Below are 21,002 nucleotides of genomic sequence, written 5' to 3' on the forward strand. Positions count from 1 at the left end.
ATTTGAAATTGCTTGCATGCTCAAGTAATATTCAGATTGAGTGTGTTATTAATTTTAACGTAGCATATTCATTTGCCATGGTTTGCCAGTGACTGTGTGTAAGAGAGACTCAAATAAACAAATAGCTTTAAAGCATTTTAATCTAAGATTGGGAATTTTAAGGAATTTTAAAGTTCTGATTCTCGTTAAATGTAACTATCCTGCCTCTGTAGTCAACCCTCAAGGTGGTATAGTCTCAAGGTGGTATAGTCACAAAATAATTTATATATTTATTTTGTGTTATTTTATGTATTGGTTTATGTTTTTTTCCTTCAATTTTTTTAGTCGCTGGGGTTGGGGTTAGAACAACTTTGTTACATTTCAGACATCCCAACCCAAAGCCCCAAATCTAACCCCAAGCAGCAATGGTTTAAAAATAGAAAAAAGTGCATAAAATGAAACGAAAAAGAAAGTTGTGGTTGGGGACACGAAAAACAATATATAGAAATTTGTGCTGAGTAAAACGAAAAAAAAAACATTTGTGTTCATTGACACACAAAAAAAAAAATTTTGTGACTAAACCAGGAAATGCCTTGAGATAGTGTTGCTGTAGTAGTTTTGAGGAAGGGAAATGTACAATTTTTGGTAAACAAAATGTAAAAAAAAAAAATTCAGCTATGATAATTGTTGCTTAATACAATTGCCTTTTTTATAATGTATATTTTATTACCCTGTTCTGTCCACATCAGCAGACGAATGCAGGAACCGTTAATGGAACCAAATATAAAAATAAAAACAAAATCCCAACCATGTTGGTCACCATCAATAGGAGGGTGAATGTGTTTGTCACGCGATGGACAGCATGCCGGTGGGTTGTGACATTTTCAAGCTGAGATGTGTCCAAATGGCTGAATGACATGCTGCATAGAAAAAGGATGAGTAAAGAGGAGGATGCAAAATTGTGGAGAATTGTGCAGAAGTAAATAAAAAGAAAAAGGAGGCATCATGCAGCGAATAAGGCACATTGTGTTCCAGGTTCCTGCAGACTAGATGCCAAGTTCTCGCCCCCTTCTGAATCATAGCGCACGTCCAAATCCAGCCGGCACGGCAGGAGCTACGCTGTGACATCACTGAGGACTAATATTAGACGCACTCCATCCACACCTTCATCCACACCTCGCTCTCTCCGTCTGTCTCTCCCGTTCCCTTTGCTTTCTGCCAACTGCTTTTCATTGACTGCATTTATAAATACAAAGTCAGTTTAGTTTGGAGTGCTACAGTAAATGTGTTCGTATGTAAACCATACACTTTTAAAAATAAAGGTGGTAGATGTTCCTGCAGTGATGCAATAGAAAAACTGTTTTGGGTTCAGGACCTAGTGTAGCACAAGCTTAAAAAGCGTTTAAAAAGTTAAACAGTGTTTGCACAATGTCAAGAGAGACCTAAAACTGAATTTACTTTGGTTTCGCTCTTATTAACTGTTTCCAATTCACTTCTCTCTACTGAAGCGTGCACAGGGCAAATTCAGATTCACTGACGTGTAATTCACTCTCCATGCCTATGCTTGAAAACTTTCGTTCTGTGGCACATGAATAGAAACGTGTCTTTCTCTTTAAATGTGTAAGCCAAAGTCTGTTTCTCTCTCTGGTCTTTCTGTTTTCTCTGTCTCACTCTCCACATTTACTGTATGTTAGGAAAGAGACAAGCATTATCTGTTTTGACAAGACATTTCTTGATAACGTGTCCAGACACCGCAGCAGCCACCAGGACAGATGGAGAGAGAGGAATAAAGAGACAGGCAAACGTGTGAAAATGCAAACGTGCAGAGAAGAGAAGAGCTGCTGAAATCATTGTACACACCCAGAGAAGATGAAAGAGGAAAGAAATAGATTATAGATTTGAGTCATTGATAAATGCATGTGTATGTTTATATGTTTTAGTGAATTTTAGGGTTTCTAGGGTTTGTTTTTGGTTCAATATTATGGATTAGCTCACTAAACACAGGACGTCGGATAGACGTGCAGATCATGTCTATATTGGGTCCGTCGGTCCATGACCAATTCTGGACATGTATTCGACGTACAAACTAAGTCCACTATTTGAACGTCCAACCATGACCCTACTTGGACGTCATATATACGGGCAACATTTGAGTTTGAACTGGGTAATTTTTTGGACGTCATTAGGACGTCATATTTACGGCAACATTTGATGTTTGAACTGGGTAATTTTTTGGACATCATATTTACGGGCAACATTTGAGTTTGAACTGGGTAATTTTTTGGACGTCATTAGGACGTCATATTTACGGGCAACATTTGAGTTTGAACTGGGTAATTTTTTGGACGTCATTAGGACGTCATATTTACGGCAACATTTGATGTTTGAACTGGGTAATTTTTTGGACGTCATTAGGACGTCATATTTACGGCAACATTTGATGTTTGAACTGGGTAATTTTTTGGACGTCATATTTACGAGCAACATTTGAGTTTGAACTGGGTAATTTTTTGGACGTCATTAGGACGCCATATTTACGGGCAACATTTGAGTTTGAACTGGGTAATTTTTTGGACGTCATTAGGACGTCATATTTACGGCAACATTTGATGTTTGAACTGGGTAATTTTTTGGACGTCATATTTACGGGCAACATTTGACTTTTGAACTGGGTGATTCTTTGGATGTCTATGACATACCCATGTCTATATTACATGATTAAGCCTATAAAAATGTGTTTATTTACAAATATCAGCATTATTGTACAAACATGATTAATACTTACGAATAGTCTATATTATTTATACAGTACTGTTTTTTCTGCTTTCTTTATTTATATACAAATTCATCTAAATGTACAATTAAAAATCTGTAATTAAATGTGTAGTTCGTTATTTTAAAATAAAAGTTTGCTAAGGTATGGCCGTGTGGCCGAGTGGTTAGCGAGACTTGCTTGTAACCCAGAGATCGGAAGTTCGAATCTCACGGCTGGCAGGAAATGACTGAAGTGTTTCGGTGTTGCAATGGATGGGTGAAGTGTGGAGACAATCCTTTTCGCTTTTTTTATGTCTCTTCTCCTTACACGAAGCTCCTACGGATGTAAACATTTAGACGTGCAGAAGACGTCAAAAAAAAGACGTCGCCTGGCGTTACAAAACAACCCCTTTTATGGACCGGATTTGGACGTCCAAAAATTACATGAAAAAGACGTAATTCCGACGTCACTTTTCGCAGTGGGAGGTCACATGAACAAACAATGAAAAATATACTTCTACAGCATTATTAGTTAATACCCATACAGCAGAAGACTCCGGGCCAAATCCGTACAAAAGCTGCTGACTTTGGTGCAGATTCGGCCTGGAGTCGTGTGCCCTCTAGGTAGCTAATGCATTTAATAATGTTAAAGAGCAATTATGTTCCGATTAACGATTTTACATTTCCTTTGGTGTGTAAGTGTGTATTTGTACATGTTATCGATATGCAAAAGGTACAAACCCCAAAGTAAACGATGATGCGAGTTATCGTCTCCAACGTAAATCTCTTTTCTTGGACTACAACAAACACACGGATTGTAGGCAACAGTTTACTTCCTGGGTCATTATCATAATTCCTCCTGCTTCGGACTCACAGCCTGCAGGTTAACTCCTGTTAGCATTGCATTGTGACCAAATCTTTCAAACATGGTAAGGAGCGTCACATTTCCTGCTGACGTCAACGGTATTCAGATCAATCACAACGTATAAATCACAGACCAATGACACAGCGCTTTTCAAATCGATGAGTTTCGTACAAAATCAAAGCGTTTGAGTAAGGCAGGGATATCTGAAGCTACGAAAATGTACTGTATGTGGAAAATAATGTGTTTTTTGAAGCATAAACTATGCAAACACAAAATAACGGTTTTAGCAATGAAATATGCACTTTAACAAAATATAAACTTATTGTAACATGTTATAAAATGTGTTTACTAAGTTTTCTTGGTCACAGTTTATTTTACGACATCATTGTTACAGTGTAATTATACATTTAAGTAATAAGTAATCATTAAAGGACAAGTTTGGTCTTTTACACTTAAAGCCCTGATTTCAGATTGTTTATGATGAAATAGAACTGTTTTGACTAAAATTTGGAAATATGATGCTGCCCCGAGAATTTTCGGGTGTTTGTTGTATCACCTCCCACCTCTATAATGGGTGTATAGGTGCACAGGAACAATCCTTCCTAAAAACTTTCATTTACAAAGACGTGAAACTCACTGAGTGGTCAGCGGTGTTCACTGATATGCTCACACAAAAATCGCTGCAAAAGATGCTTTCCAACAGGTTTTATCGTAGTTTTTGGCAACTCCATTGACTTGTATTAGATGTGCTGTGAAGTATGGTATTACTCCGGGCCGGGAACTTTGTTTGTATTCTTGCATTGGCAATGGCGGATTAGCGCCACCATCTGGGCTGGAGTGTCTAATATTAAAGCTCTAAGCAGCAGAATGTACGGATGTGAGGCGTTTGAAAAAATAGGTCCACAAGTTAACAACGAATGCTAAAACACCTGTTGGAAAGCATCTTTTGCAGCGATTTTTGTATGAGCATATCAGTGAACACCGCTGACCACTCGGTGAGTTTCACGTCTTTGAAAAACGAAAGTTTAATGTAGGGCTGCAGCTATCGATTCTTTTTGTAATCGATTAATCTAGCACTGAATCGATCGATTAATCGAGTAATCGGATAATTTTTTTGTGTGTTTTTAAACAACCAAAACAAATAATGCATAACGAAAATGACTTGGCTGTAAAATGTTCAAGCATTTGGCTTTTATTTCTAAAAAAACCAGAGGTATTTGGCTCCAAGAAATAAGCCTATTTATTTCAATTTTTTACCCGTTTAGTGTTTATAAGTGCCAGTGCCAACAATTAAACACTTTAATTTATTAATATGCACAACAGGTTTCATGCTGTAATCTAGCCCTGACATCAAAGTAAATATCTGGTTTATGTACATTTCTACACCTGCAGCATTTACCATTAGGCTTTTAACATATAATATATCATTTCTGGGGTGAGCCTATTTGCTATGGTAACAACCTGTGTGTATGCGCGAACGTGCACTTGTGTTTGTGCGTGTGCACGCGTTCTGTGCATGAGGAAGAGTGACACCCCAGTCAGACGTTCAGTTGCTTCAATGCATTTTGGTACTGCAGAAATACATACATTACTTTTCAATAGAACGCTGCATTTGGTTTGCATCACTTGCATTGCGGTGCATTTTAGGTTAAGAATCCGTTCGAAAAATCACAACATCACCTCCCGCTGTATAACGTTACAGTGAATGCATGCTGAAATTATTGTTGCGTGGCTACATAAGTTTAAGCATATGTGATGCATTGCGCGATCGGTCTGACTCGCGTGAGAGAGAATAACTTCCTTTTGCTAAACTCCAATAAGACAGAGATTATTATTATTGAACAAAATATGTCAGATTACAAGTTGCCCATATATGATTGCACTGTGGTGCCGTTTTTTGGTACACACACCTGTAAAGTGCATGCGTGTGTGTCAAGGGGTTCTTTTTTAATCTATACTGTCCTGCAATTGAACGTGAATACGTTTACTCCTTAAAAACATCAAAGCTAAACATCATATCTAGTCAAACCGCATAACGACATCGCTACAAATACAGTATGGGATTAAAATCAGCGGAAGCTACGTTACCTTGTTTCATCGACGCTTGGTGAAACAGCAGTGGATGTTTTCAGTTAAGATGCTGAATGTAATGATCCCAAACTTTAGACAGTCTCTCTCTGCCGTTTATGGACATATTCGCTCCGCACTCGCGCCAACTAAATTCAAAATGAACCACGCCTTATGATGTGCTTCCTGAACATTGAACAACGGTCCGTGTGAATCAGATCTTGGCGCGTGTAGTGCGCGTCATAGGAATTTAACGAGGCTTTCGAGGCAGAATTTTTGCCTCGAGGGATTTTTTGAATCGAGTAAATCGAGTAACTCGATGAATCGTTTCAGCCCTAGTTTAATGCATTTTAGGAAGGATTGTTCCAGTGCACCTATACACCCATTGTAGAGGTGGGAGGTGATACAACAAACACCCGAAAATTCTCGGGGCAGACGCATATGTCGAAATTTCAGTCAAAACTGTTCTATTTCATCATAAACAATCTGAAAACAGGGCTTTACGTGTAAAATACCCAACTTGTCCTTTAACAACATGTACTTACTATAGGGTTGGGGTTAGGATTTGGTTTAGGGTTAGTTGCATGTAATTATGCATAATTAACTGTTATTACTAAAATAATTACATTTTGCATGTGACAAATACACCGTAAAATAAAGTGTTACCGTTTTCTCTATAGTTTTCCTGAAGTTCACCCAAAAATGTACATGCATAAATATGTACTGTAGATGTTACTGCTTGACATTTCATACCAGCAAGCTAAATGCTGCCAATGTGATAAGAAATGTATAAGAAGAAAATGGAGGCGGTTTGAAAGGAGAGAGAGAAACTGTTTCTGTCAAAGCCTAAAGCAAAACAAACACACAAGAATGATTGATCTTCCACAACAGAGCTGAGTTTAAACTGGAGATTACATTCACACACAACACAACACACTAAGAAGTTTAAAAATATCAAAGCACATTTATTCCAAAGGTTATGGAAAATGTTGTTTTTAAGCCATCATCTTTTATTACATCGATAAGTTTATTTCTTCTATATCTCATGGATGCAACATACAAAGTCTTCGCTTTAGTTTCCCAAACGTGTGTACAGTTTATGGGTGATTGATTATGTAATTGCAGGTACATGGTGTCCAGTGTCATTATTATTATTATGCTATTTTCAAATGGTTATATTTGTAATAATTGTCATGCTCACAAGATGTGACAGGCCATAGCAATATAATATTGTCTGTAAAGTTTCATTTAGATAAAATATTACTTAACATTGTTATGGCCTGTAATGTCTTATGATGATCATGTTTACTGGCGTAATAATCAAGGACTTTGCTGATGTAACATGGCTGCGCAGGCGTAGTGATATTACGCACTGACCGAAAATAGTCCCCTGCCATAGAGATAGAGTGCAGTGATGCTAATTTGAAAACCAAGCCCACCGGGGGGAAAACAATCCAACCGTCTCCATTGACTTTGTATTGCAAGAGGCCGCCTCCTTGTCATTTCTGGCTTATAACAAAAAACTGAATAATGCCTAAAAGCTGCTGTGTGACAATGTGTACAGCTAACAAGCCAAAAATCCCAAAAATACGTTTTTATAAGCTGTCGAGCAGCCTTTAAGGAGAAAAAAGTGGATCGCCGACTACGTTCCCCTCTAGTGGGCGCAGTTCTACTAATAGTAGTACTATGAAAAGTCTTTAAACGCTCGTTTTTTTGGGGTCGACAGCTTATAAAAACTTATTTCAGTTTTTTTTGGCTTGTAAGCTGTGCACCTTGTCACACAGCAGCTTTTAGGCATTATTCTGTTTTTGTTATAAGCCAGAAATGACAAGGAGGCAGCCTGTCGCAATACAAAGTCAATGGAGACGGATGGATTGTTTTCCCCCCAGTGGGCGTGGTTTTCAGTTTATGACGCAGTGCTATGCTAAAAGTGCTAGCGCCAAACCGGGAGATCAGCTGAATGGATTCCAAAATGGTAAAAATCAAATGTTTAACCCTAGGGGAGCTGGAAAATTTGCATATTTTCAAAAAAGTGGAATATCCCTTTAAGAAGTACGCTTTTTTCTCATTTTAATGGACTTTAATAGACACCAACAATTAATACTTAACTCAGCACGTAACAGTTTTTTTCAACAGAGTTTCAAATGACTATAAATGATCCCAAACGAGGCATAAGGGTCTTATCTAGCAAAACGATTGTCATTTTTGACAAGAAAAATAACAAATATACACTTTTAAAGCACAACTTCTCGTCTAGATCCGGTCGTGATGCGCCAGCTGACCCCACGCAATACGTCATGACGTCAAGAGGTCACAGAAGACGAACGCTAAACTCCGCCCCAGTGTTTACAAGTGTGTTGAAAGAGGACTGTTCCTACGTTGTTGTATGTGGACTGATACTAATTAATGTCTTTGTGTCAGTTTATTGTTTACAATGGTCCGCAAATGTGCGTTTTATATATGTGACATGTGACCTCCCTACGTCACTACGCATTTACGTTAGGTCGCGCTGGACTGGACCTAGACGAAAAGTTGTGGTTTAAAAGAGCATATTTTTTATTTTTCCTTTCAAAAAAGACAATCGTTTCGCTAGATAAGACCCTTATGCCTCGTTTGGGATTGTTTATAGACCTTTGAAACTCCGTTGAAAAAAACGTGTTGAGTTAAGTATTAAATGTTGGGCTCTATTAAAGTCCATTAAAATGAGAAAAATCCTGCAATGTTTTTCTCAAAAAACATAATTTCTTCTCGACTGAACAAAGAAAGACATCAACATTTTGGATGACATGGTGGTGAGTAAATTATCTTAATTTTTCTTTTAAGAAAATGGAATATTCCTTTAATAATGCGTGTTGCCTTGCTATTGCATGTTTCTGTAACGAGAATCATGTGATATGCAAATAAGAGGTAAATATTAGACACAAGCACAATTCTTCTGCACATGTGCACAAGGTATTTTTGCATTTGATTGAGAAAATACTACGATTCATGCGTTTACATGCTTACTTTTCTCCTGCTGATCGGATCACAGATCGAACTACACCATCCCTTTAAAGCAACGCTAAAGAGTTTTTGCTCTTTGCTCCCCCTACAGGTTAGAAGGGTAATTGTCCATTACCCCTGTCGTAAATACTGCAGCATAGCTGGCTCTGATTGGATTGTAGGTCTGCCGTAAAGCACGTTTTTATAATTTTCACTCGAACTACAGGACCACGACCCGACGTTGGAAACTTCTTTATTGCGGTTTTGGCCAATAGAGGGCTGCAAAGCGAATGTGAAAGTGCCATTCACCCTGTTTTGAGTGGATGAACCACTGAAACTTTTTTGAAAACGTTATTTTAAGGTAAAAAAAACTCTTTGGTGTTGCTTTAAATACGATCAAAATTTGCATACGATCGACCTCAATCGTTGATTATGGTGTTTGCATGAAGGCTTTCAATCTGATTAAGCCATCAATATGGATTATTTGGTTGCATGTAAACATACCTAATTATTAAAATAATAAAAAATATAACCATTTGTAAAAAGCAGAGAAATAATGACTTTGGACACCAAATGTACTTGCAATTATATAATCACTCATATATGTCTAAAGAAAGCATTTTTCTTCTGCTACAGATCATCTTGCTTATATTGCATTTCTTTGTGCTGAGCACGTAGCTGAAGGGAAATGTAGTTCCTTTAGACGTTTCTATGATGACTGGTGTCAATTTCAGCTTTTTTCAAAAGACAGTTTCATTACAAAGATGCATCTTCTGACTCCACTGTCATATCTGATCATGACAGCAAAGCACAGCATGTCATTTGTGGTTGAAGTTGGAAAATAAGAAAGAGATTTTGGCACTCTGTCAGGCTTTGGGATGGAAAATATAATCATGAGGCCTTCGCTTCATACACTAAAAGTCATTTTTGCTATTAGTCGAAGAAGGCAGATATAAATGGTTGCCGTTGTCATTTGTGGCAGTTGTCAATCACTGGTGACGGTCTTTACTAAAGAGATCAGCCATGCCAAAATAAAACTAAATGGCTTCTGGGTGAGTGATTGGAACACAGTGTTCCCGTCCCGAGTGTGACGGTCTGTCTGCAGTCGAGATGTTATCAAATATGACTGACAGACGAATGCATGAGGTAGCATCGCTGGCCCTTATTACTGAATGCAGTGTAGTTGACGTAGCTCAATTCAGGGTTCCCACACCTTAGTTAACTTCAAATTCAAGGACCTTTCAAGGACTTTCCAGGTCCAATACCCTCAAATTCAAGGACTTAATGCGGGGACACATTTCAAGTAAAAGCAAGGTTACATTGTGTTACCTTTTAAGATACATTGTTACAGTTCCCTTTTGAGGGAACTTGCGCTGCGTCACTGCGGTGACACTTTGGGGACACCTCCAGGGGTAAGTGCGTCTGAATTTTTTTGTGATGGTGAGGCTTAACGACAAAGACAGGGTGACGCGGGAGCCAGAAAGTATATCGCTACCTGAAATATTGCCAAAGACGGCGATACAGGGACGCAGGAAGTATGACAAGAGAGACGCAGCGTCTCGTTCCCTTCTCAGGGAACAACAGTTACATACGTAACCAGAGACATTTTCATGTGTCAAACACAACTATGCAAAAAAGCATTTTGGTATGAATCAGCATTCGCATACAGAAGATATAAGCAATTAAAGTGAACAGTTTAGCACGTGTGCTTATAAAGTCTGGAATTTTATGATATTATCCTACACTACACAGGGAATAATATGGATTTTTTTTTCAGAAAACTTCTTGCATAAAATAGATTCAAGCATGTAAGCACAAAGTATGTATATTTTTAAAAACTTCAGAGGCCCTTGAATTTTTTTCCCCAGGTTCACAAACTTTCAAGGACTTGTGGGAACCCTGTCAATTGCACTAGCATTGCAAAACTTTATGGGTTTCATTCCAAGAGAAAACACGACGTAATGACAAAACTTGAATAAGCGTCTGCCAAATGCATAAATGTAAATGCAATTTTCAGGTTAACACGTCAGCCTTGACAACCATGATTATTTTGGAAGCTGGTATTTTTGGGCAGGTAAAGGGCAAAGATAAGATCAACAAAAATTACATCTATTTACCCTTTGCGATTCTCACGCTTAAAGTTTAATTTCTATTGCATGTGACTCCCCAGCCACAAAGCTTAATCTGATTCATCATTGTCTGGAAGAGAGAGCTTTGAGGTCATGGACACATCACCGAGGCGTTTGGGTGAATGCACCGTTGTCGTTATTCGCTAGGTCAGCCATGCTTACACGTGCCGCTCAATAAGTTGCAGGTGACAGGTCGCCCTACAGCAGGGATGTTTCACATTTATTCAATGGGATGTAGGAGAGCAAACGCCCTGTCAGTGAAGGTGATCGAGAAATAATGGGAAAGTGAGGTGAACCGGGGGGTTCGGTGATGGCCGTTGTTATGATGGATTTGACTTTATCTTTTCAAGCCTGAAAATGATGCGAGCATCATAATGCATTATTGCTTCTCTCGTGGCAGGGGTCATGGTGATTTCGAACAGTGTGTGCAGTTTATTAAATGTGCCTGGGATCTTGTTGCACTTAAAGAGTTTCACAGGAACATCATGTTGATGTGACAGGGCAAGTATAAAGGGTTTAACAGATCAACAGCGCCACCCTGTGGTCGAATGAATGCATAGTCACCTGAATGAAGAGCTGCTGAATTCTCCGTGTACATGACGTCAGATGATAACACCTGATGACGTCCAACATCTAAGAGTCAGAAAAAAAGATTAATGAAGGTATGAAATAAAGCGAGAGCAGATGGAGTATATTAAAACACACAGGCTTATAAGATTTTTACACTATGTTTTTATTTATTTATTAAAAGACAGACGAGATTATTAGCCTCCTTGTGTTTTGTGAGCTATCCATCCAAAATGTTTTTAAGCATATCATGCAATTTGCTAAATCAATACATTAGTGTCATTTATCTATAACACATCTGTCTGTGTGTCGTGTTGCCTCATCCATAATTCATCTATTTATCTGTCTATTATCTGTCTGAGGATCTATACATCTAGCTAGCCAGCTAGCTAACTAAGCTAATTTCCATCATTATTATGAAAATCACATTTACATCTTGTACATCTTGTGAGAAAGTCGTCACCTCACTCCTCGTGTCACACGATACTTTTCACAATGTCACATGATGACCCCCCTGCGGTTGTTGTCATGGTAAAGACCGACAGAAGAAAGCGCGGGGGTGTGGTTTGGCACGGGCACGCGCGGAGGGACGACAGCCAGGTAACAGGTTTTATTTAAAACTCTTGCCATCTATTTTTTTTTTTAAATAAAACGTCATTGAACTGTACAATATTAAACTGCAAGACTAAATAATAAAAAATAATATTAAAAAGTTTGGTTTGTTGTTGAACGGAACTTCAGGTGCGCATTTAAGTGACGTAATATAGAGGTAAAAGTAAGGAGATTTTTGTATTGACATTGTTCATTATTTTGAGTGGGGTTTAATGTGACAGATCACATAACAGTATAGCAATGGTCTGTAGTTTAACATCCTTTATGTGTATTTTTGTGTTTGTTATGGGTATTATTTAGTGCTTGTCAGCGATGGTTGGATTTTTGGAAACAAGCAGACCAACAGGCCGCTTGACCAACATCGGTCTTGACCATTACTGTACCTCATACAGACACTCATATGGTGAGATCACACACATGGACATATACAATACTGTCTATTATGTAAACCTAAAACATATAGACAAGGGGTCTTCAACTACTCTTCTTCGAGGGCCAGATTTTAAAATAGTAATTGTGATGCCTGCCAAACTCTTACCCTTTTATACCTTGTGTATATATTTTTTACTTTTAGCTATTATATATTATTATTATTATTATTATATGTCATAACTTTTGTTGTTTTTGTTATAGAATATATATTAAATAACATGCATTTTCAAAAAAAGATGCACACTTCTTGTATCCAGTATTTTGCCTTTTAATTACTGAAAACTTTTCTTTTTTAATATTTTAAAAACAATTGCATTTTAACATTGCAAGAGCCAAATGTTAAAAGTATGAAACAAAAAAGTTTAACAAAAAAGTGCAAGTGTAAATAATCAACACGTATTTTTAATGCAGAGCTCTTAAACTTCTTTTGTTTATAACTGTTTAACTTTCATAAATTGTTACATTTCAAATATTCATAACATATAGCCAGTCTTCTCCTACACTGCAAAAAATTATTTTCAAGAAAAATTTTTTTAGTATTTTTGTCTTGTTTTCAGTTCTTAAAGTAAGATACTTTTTCTTGATGAGCAAAACAACCAAAGAAAATTTGTCTGGTTTTTAGACCAAAAATATCAAATTTAAGTGATTTTGTGCATAAAACAAGCCAAATATCTGCCAATGGGGTAAGCAATTTTTTCTTGAATTTTTCTTGAATTTAGTGTTTAAGAAAAATGTTCAAGATTTTTTTGCTCACCCCATTGGCAGATTTTTTTTTGTTGCTTTTTTTATGCACAAAATCACTTAAATTTGATATTTTTGGTCTAGGAACTAGACTTGTTTTCTTGGGTTGTTTTGCTCATCAGGAGGGGGCATTTTTAATTTGAGAATTTTTGGATATTTTTACTGAAAAATACTAAGAATTTTTTTCTTGAAAATAATTTTTTGCAGTGTAATCACTAAAATTGCAATTCATGTTTTTTTATATTTTAAAGATATAAAGGCTAACCCACCTTTCCATTGTACACTACATTCAGATGCGACTGTTGGAGTTCGCCCCCTTGTGGCAGTCATAATGAAATTTCGCTTTAATTGTAATCCGTGTCAATATGGGCGAGAAGCTCATTCCAGCAATAGAGCCTTCAATCTACGAATATATTTATACTTAATAAGTTACTCTTCAGTAATCAATCGTTTTCAAAGGATTCAAGCGTTACTGATAAAGTTAAACAAAAAACGATTAATATTTTTTTACCTTGCACACAGTGTTTTGATTGGGACACACTGAAATGCATCACTTCCGGTCGGCTTGTCACATGCAGTGTAGTTGCAAAAGTTTACTTTTTTTAATGCATCCAAACAAAGCTCAAATTGGATCAGATAATTATTACACACCCACAGATGGTTGGAACCCCACACAACCTCTTCACGACTCTTCTTCCAGTTTATCGTCCATCATTTGTCATGTACAGTGGAAAGGTAAAAGTAACCATGCTGATTTTAAATCAGACAAATATGGCCAGATAAAGATGATTGGAGGGCCGCATTTGGCCCGCAGGCCGCCAGTTGACTAGCCCTGATATAGATTTAAGTTATATACTGTAAAAACGTTATAAAAAAATTATATGAATAATGTGGTACATTAATTAAGGTTATTATAACATATTATATTTTATATTTTGGCTCTGGGGTTGTCTGAGAGTCTATAGTTGTAAACAATTATAATACAATTGAAAATCTTTTCCATCAAACATAAAAACAATCATTTTAATTATATTAATTATTAAACATTATTAATTATTATAGTAATAACTAAAATACTTATTTATTATAAAAATTTCTCACTCACTCAGTTAAAATACTTATGTATTTGTGAATAACACATTCACACTTATTTGACGATTAGATACAACTGTAATTGTATATCGTGAGATATTTTTGTGCTGTAGGAAATGAGATTGTCATCCATTGTTGTCCAGGTAAGGAGTTTTTCCAGCCGTGTCTGGGTCATCATTCTGGGACGGGTTATTGTGCAAACCACCGACCCGTCCTTTACTACAGTTCCAGCCTGGACCACTATGACAATCCACAGTTTGGGTATGTTGGATTATGTTTACCTGTACTGTAAATCACACATGCACTTTAAACCTTCATTTTAGATTCACATTTTATTTTCTCTTAGCCTTTCTCTGTCAGACAGCTTTGAGTCGCAATCTAAGCGTCATTACCGGCGTATGGTTCTTCCCGTTGGGAAAGAGGCTCTGTCCTGCTCCGGGACCAAACTCAGAGAGAGTGGATATTTACAGCTTGACTCTCAGCCAAGAGCGGTGCGAGCCAACATACATTAATACATTAACACAGCCAATCTCCAAAGTACTGTACTGTTTAAACACACACACTTACACTGCAAAAAAATTATTTTCAAGAAAAATGTTCTTAGTATTTTTGTCTTGTTTTCAGTAAAAAAATATTTAAAAATTCTTAAATTAAGATGCTTTTTCTTGATGAGCTAAACGAACCAAGAAATTATGTCTAGTTTTTAGACCAAAAATATCAAATTAAAATGATTTTGTGCATAAAACAAGCACAAAAATCTGCCAATGGGGTAAGCAAAAAATATTTTTCTTAAACACTAAATTCAAGAAAAAATTGCTTACCCCATTGCTTGTTTATGCTCAAATTCACTTAAATTTGATATTTTTGGTCTAAAAACTTATTTTCTTGGGTTGTTTTGCTCATCAAGAAAAAGCATCTTAATTTAAGAATTTTTACTGAATTTTTTAAGGATATTTTTACTGAAAACAAGACAAAATACTAAGAAAATGTTTTATTGAAAATCATTTTTTGCAGTGTGCCCACTTACACTGCTAAAAATGGCTTTCTTACTTAGTATTTTTGTCTTGTCAGTACAAATATCTAAAATTTCCTAAATGAAAGTGTGTTGTCTTGATAAGCAAAATGACCTAAGAAAACAAGTGTAGTTTTTAGACAAAAATAAACAATTTAAGCGAATTTGTGCTTAAAACAAGCAAAAAAAAATCTGCCAAAAATGTTTCTTGAATTAAGTCTTTAACTTATTTCAAGATTTTTTTCTTACCCTATTGGCAGATTTTTTTCTTATGCACGGCAAAACATTATTTTCAAGAAAAAAAATTCTTAGTATTTTTGTCTTGTTTTCAGTAAAAATATCTAAAAATTCTTCAACTACAGTTGTGTTCAAAATTATTCAACCCCAACTGAAATTGATTGTTTTGGCCGGTTTGACATTGATTTTGATCATTCAGTCATCCTGCTTACAATTACATCAAAGAGGCATGTGTAGGTCAGACAAATATAACATAACATTTATAATGAAATAACCACAAATGTCTTTTCTGTGCTCACATCATTATCAGTTTTATTCAACCCCCAAGTGACATTCAATCTTAGTACTTAGTACAACATCCTTTTACAGTTAAAACAGCTTTTAAACGTGAAGCATAGCTTGACACAAGTGTCTTGCAGCGATCTACGGGTATCTTCGCCCATTCATCATGGGCAAAAGCCTCCAGTTCAGTCACATTCTTAGGCTTGCGCACTGCAACTGCTTTCTTTAAGTCCCACCAGAGGTTCTCAATCGGATTTAAGTCTGGTGACTGCGATGGCCACTTCAAAATGTTCCAGCCTTTTTTCTGCAACCATGCTCTAGTGGATTTGGAGGTATGCTTGGGATCATTGTCCTGTTGAAAGGTCCAACGTCTCCCAAGCCTCAGGTTTGTGACGGACTGCAACACATTGTCATCCAATATCTCCTGGTACTGAAGAGAATTCATGGTACCTTGCACACGCTGAAGTTTCCCTGTACCTGCAGAAGCAAAACAGCCCCAAAGCATGATTGACCCCCCACCATGCTTCACAGTAGGCAAGGTGTTCTTTTCTTCATAGGCCTTGTTTTTCCTCCTCCAAACATAGCGTTGATCCATGGGCCCAAACAGTTCTAATTTTCCACAGAACACTATCCCAAAACTTCTGTGGTTTGTCCACATGACTTTTGGCATACTGCAGTCGACTCTTCTTATTCTTTGGAGACAGCAAGGGGGTGCGCCTGGGAGTTCTGGCATGGAGGCCTTCAGTACGCAGGGTGCGCCGTATTGTCTGAGCAGAAACTTCAGTACCCACATCTGACAAATCTTTTCTCAGTTCCTCAGCAGTCACACGGGGACTTTTTTCCACTCTACGCTTCAGATAGCGCACAGCAGTCGCAGTTAGCATCTTTTTTCTGCCACGACCAGGAAGCGTTTCAACAGTGCCCTTTGCCTTGAATTTGCGAATGATGCTTCCTATGGTGTCTCTTGGTATGTTTAACATCTTTGCAATCTTCTTATAGCCATTGCCCTTCCTGTGAAGATTAATCACCTCTTCTCTTGTCTTCCTGGACCATTCTTTTGACTTCACCATGTTTGTAACCACACCAGTAAATGTTTAGAAGGAGTTGAGTATCACAGTCATTTTAAAGCTGCCTAATTGGTGCTTATTAGGCTTTATTGCTGTTCCCTGACATCCACAGGTGTTTTCAATACCTGATTGAAAACACTTCAATGAACCTCTGTTCTTCAGAGTGGTAGTTCTTTAAGGGGTTGAATAATTGTGTCAATGAAGAATTCACAAAAGAAACATTTACTACTATATTACAAAACCAATTGATGTCATTTTAGTTGCATATGGTTCTTTAAGAAGTCATTGTAGGATTTCATTCTGAATACAATTACAAATGTACACTAAATTCCCAAAAACCCTTAACAGCATTGGGGGTTGAATAATTTTGAACACAACTGTAAGATGCTTCTCTTGATGAGTAAAACGACCCAAGAAAATAAGTCTAGTTTAGACCAAAAATATAAAATTTAAGTGATTTTGTGCATAAAACGAGCCAATGGGGTAAGCAAATTTTGCTTGGTTTTTTCTTGAATTTAGTGTTTAAGAAAAATGTTCAAGGTTTTTTGCTTACACCATTGGCTTGTTTTATGCACAAAAGCAATTAAATGTAATATTTTTGGTTTAAAAACTAGACTTATTTTCTTGGATCGTTTTGCTCATCGGGAAAAGGCATCTTGGTTTGGGGGTTTTTGGATATTTTTACTGAAAAAAAGACAAAAATACTAAGAAATTGTTTTCTTGAAAATAATTTTTTGCAGTGTGTCATTTTGCTCATTAAGAAAATACATCTTGATTTAAGACGTTTTTTTTTAAGATATTTTTAAATATTAAGTAAGAAAGTCATTTTTTTGCTGTGTATTCTGTCTTCTCAGAGAAATGTTTTCTGGAAGTCAGAGAATAAAAAATCGTACAATCCTCACCATCTCAGAGTTTCAGGTAAGTAAAAATAAGAATTACAAACAAAGTTTATTTTGAATGATATTTAAATGTTGATTTGTGTATTAGTTGGACGCAGAGAAGAAAGTGGCTACACCGAGGGAATCAATCTACAGCCAAACACTTTCCTACCTTATCACATTAACATGGTGAGGAAAGTCACCTTTATGTATATAAAGCTTTATACAATACAGATGCAAAAATAATGCAAACTTTATCAAAGTAAATAAGATTTGGTTAAGTTATTAATTTAAGTATACACAAAATAGTGATTCATTGCCAAAAAAGCCTTAAAATACACTTCACTGTTAAAATTCAACATGGCATAAGCAAAATCCTTTTTCTGATGTCATGCCGATCTAATTGGTTGTTAACGGTTGTTAGGACGACGCTCGTAGGATTCAGGAAAGTGTGACGAGGAGTGACTTTCTGCCCAAAGTTTTCCCACAGGTGCGCTTGTCTGTTTCTCTTGGCCTCTGCTGATGTCCATCAACAAAACTTTTTCATTTTTTGTGATTATTAAAATGTGTGTCATTTGGATGAGATTATAGTTTCTAGGGCTTACTTGTGTGTGTGTGTGTGTGTGTGTGTGTGTGTGTGTGTGTCAGGGCAGTGAAGCTTTACCTAAACTTTCTTCCTGTGCACTTCGAGACACTGGATTCACAAGAGACACACCGAAACCTCTGACCACTTCAGTAAGTGTCTCTCGCTCTCTCTCGCTCTCTCTGTATATCAAAGTTGTGTTTTAACCCATGACTATAATTCTCTGACCCAGGATCAGTATTTCTAGTATTTTATCTCAACAGGTGTCTGCGCAGGGTAACTCCAATGAGTCAAATAGACACAAGACCAGATCTCCTTTAGTAAGATGGTCTATTGGACCAATGGTAAAACAAACTCTTTCTAATATATTGCCTACCTACTCTTTATTGTTTATCTGTGATTTTTTTTTACATGCATTTCAACTTAAACTATCTGGAATGTGTTTTTATCGAAGCGTTAAGAAGTTTTTTTAGTTTAGGTTTTTAAGAGGACATATCATGAAAATCGGACACTTTCCATGTTTAAATGCTATAATTGGGTCCCCAGCAGTGATGCGCGAGTTGATCCGTTACGAGTCATCCCAAAATATTTTTAATGATATTCGGGTCGCTGTCGGGCGGGTCGTTTGAAATAAAGATGCCAGTTAACTATTTTAAACAATTACTACTTTAAAAAAATGCGTGCCAGTGAGTGGGTCGGGTACACTATTTATTTTTTTTTGCGGTCCAAGTTGCGTGCGGGTTAGTTGAAAACGTTGGTCGGGTGCGGGTTGTTTATACATTGATCCGCGCATCACTGGTCCCAGAAAATGTGAAAAAGATCAACCCAGTAACTTAGTTTTGGTAAACCATTCTCTGCAAGCATGTGAAAAAATAGTAATTGACATTTGTCTCCCCTTGTGATGTCAGAAAGGGATAATACTGCCGCTTAATCTGCACTATCCAACCACGACACTGCCATTTTAGTGCAGAGAGAAAAAAATAATTGACAGCACAATTGAGTTTCAATTTCAACAAACCATCGTTATCAGTGTTCAGTATTTGCATTTCATCAGCTCATTTGCATTTTAAAGGACACACCCAAAAACAGCACATTTTTGCTCACATCTACAAAGTGGCAATTTATAATAAATTTTCTGTGGGATATTTTGGGCTAAAACTTCACATACACACTCTGGGGACACCAAAGACTTATTTTACATCTTAAAAATGTCTCATTATATGTCCCCTTTAAAGTTTATAGGTTATTTGAGTTTCTAGGTACTTGGCTATAATATCTATATCACAAAAACACAAGATGAAATGTCTCACATCAGCATCATCCAGTTATCCACTCAGAAGATGATTCAGAATATTTTATATTCATGTTTTTTTTTGTATGTGTTCACTCTTAGAATGAATGTGTTAAAAACAACACATTAGTGTTGATTCTGGGACAACACACTAAATGCAGAACCCACCCATCTCTGTGTTATTTTTGAAACAACACATTTTGTGTTACTTTTAACACAGCATGTGTTATATTTTAACACAAAATTAACACAAAATGACACATAATGTGTTAAAATTACACACAATGTGTTAAAAGCTTACCGCACAATGATGTGTAAAAAATTAACACATCCTTTCTAAGAGTGTTGGTCCTGTAAGAAGGATTTCTGAGATGATGATGCTGTTCTTTGTTCTTCAGTCCTCATCTGGATTCATCCTGAATACTCCTAACATCACAAGTCTTTCACACACATCAGTCGACCCTCAACACTTTCTTACGCATTACCAAAGCAAGTGAGTCACATCTGTGTGTCTGTGTTTATTTCAGTGGATAATCAAACAAAAATATGAATATGCGATCATACATTTGGTTAAACTTGTTTATAATCAATAAAATTATTTTATGGGGAAACAGGTTAACGGCTATATTATGATTTTGGTCATGCTTCTCACCACCACTAGTGTTTTCTGATTAGTTGAAGCCTGGAGCTGTGTGTTTTCTGATTGGTTAAAATGAAGGTTTCATCTTTATATAAATCAGGTTTTGTGATGGATCATCAGTAGAGCATCAAAGAGGAGAATGGATGAAAGGAGGCGTACAGATGCACAGAGAGAGCGGTTACAGCGGACGAGACCGCAACAGGTACACGGATAAAATAAACCTGTGCATTATTTCCATACACCTCAACATGTGTTAATAAAATCATATTTTTGTTTCTCTTACAGGTTTTATCACATCCTAGATTCTTAATAAACCTGAAATATAGATATAAATCTGGTGTTTCTGTCTAATCTATTTCAATGCAAACGCAGAGATCAGATACATCTCATTTCATTTACATTAAACCTGATCAGCAGATTGTGTGTGTATATGTTAATGCATACACAAACGCAGATAAACACACACATGCAAACAAGTTTGTATTCATGCAGAGAGAGGAGTGGCACCAACAGAAAGCTCAGGTTGTTGGCATATGGGCACATTTATGGTGCCTATGTTTGTATGAGCATACTTTCTAATTCATATAATCTTGAATCCTTAAAGGGATACTTTACTCAAATCTTACGGTAAATTATTTACTGACATTCAGTACTGATGCTTTAAATTCTGTGGCTTACAAAAGGTAGATTTTTTATGCATATAATGTTCCCTCTGTTCCATCTATAATAAAGGTAGAAATTTTCTCCATTCCTCACACAAAGATATTACATGGCCTAAAAAGACTTTGAATA

At 36.7% G+C, this 21,002-nt stretch overlaps 1 protein-coding gene and 1 long non-coding RNA gene across 4 annotated transcripts; one reads left to right on the plus strand and one right to left on the minus strand.

Moving 5' to 3' along the window:
- Nucleotides 1-553: 553 nt before the first annotated feature.
- Nucleotides 554-12,084, minus strand: LOC141364360 (uncharacterized). Of its 2 annotated transcripts, none has more exons than XR_012370115.1 (3): nt 11,807-12,084; nt 11,341-11,409; nt 554-1,215 (listed from the first exon to the last, which is right to left on the minus strand). It is a non-coding gene; the product is annotated as an uncharacterized lncRNA (long non-coding RNA). The 2 variants fall into 2 exon arrangements; XR_012370116.1 differs by having other exon boundaries at nt 11,777-11,914.
- On the plus strand, nt 11,192-20,632 carry LOC141364359 (stabilizer of axonemal microtubules 4-like). Of its 2 annotated transcripts, none has more exons than XM_073868949.1 (12): nt 11,192-11,438; nt 12,256-12,358; nt 14,364-14,481; nt 14,567-14,711; nt 17,673-17,736; nt 17,806-17,885; nt 18,121-18,186; nt 18,345-18,431; nt 18,543-18,623; nt 19,969-20,063; nt 20,311-20,412; nt 20,496-20,631. In XM_073868949.1, the coding sequence occupies exons 1-12, from the start codon at nt 11,433-11,435 to the stop codon at nt 20,518-20,520; spliced, it is 972 nt and encodes a 323-aa protein (XP_073725050.1). In that variant the 5' UTR covers nt 11,192-11,432; the 3' UTR covers nt 20,521-20,631. The 2 variants fall into 2 exon arrangements, with proteins under 2 accessions (XP_073725050.1, XP_073725049.1); XM_073868948.1 differs by lacking the exon at nt 11,192-11,438 and adding an exon at nt 11,792-11,943 and having other exon boundaries at nt 20,496-20,632.
- The last annotated feature ends 370 nt before the right edge of the window (nt 20,633-21,002 follow it).

This window comes from Misgurnus anguillicaudatus, chromosome 6, assembly GCF_027580225.2.
Source record: "Misgurnus anguillicaudatus chromosome 6, ASM2758022v2, whole genome shotgun sequence".
Taxonomy (NCBI): Eukaryota; Metazoa; Chordata; class Actinopteri; order Cypriniformes; family Cobitidae; genus Misgurnus; species Misgurnus anguillicaudatus.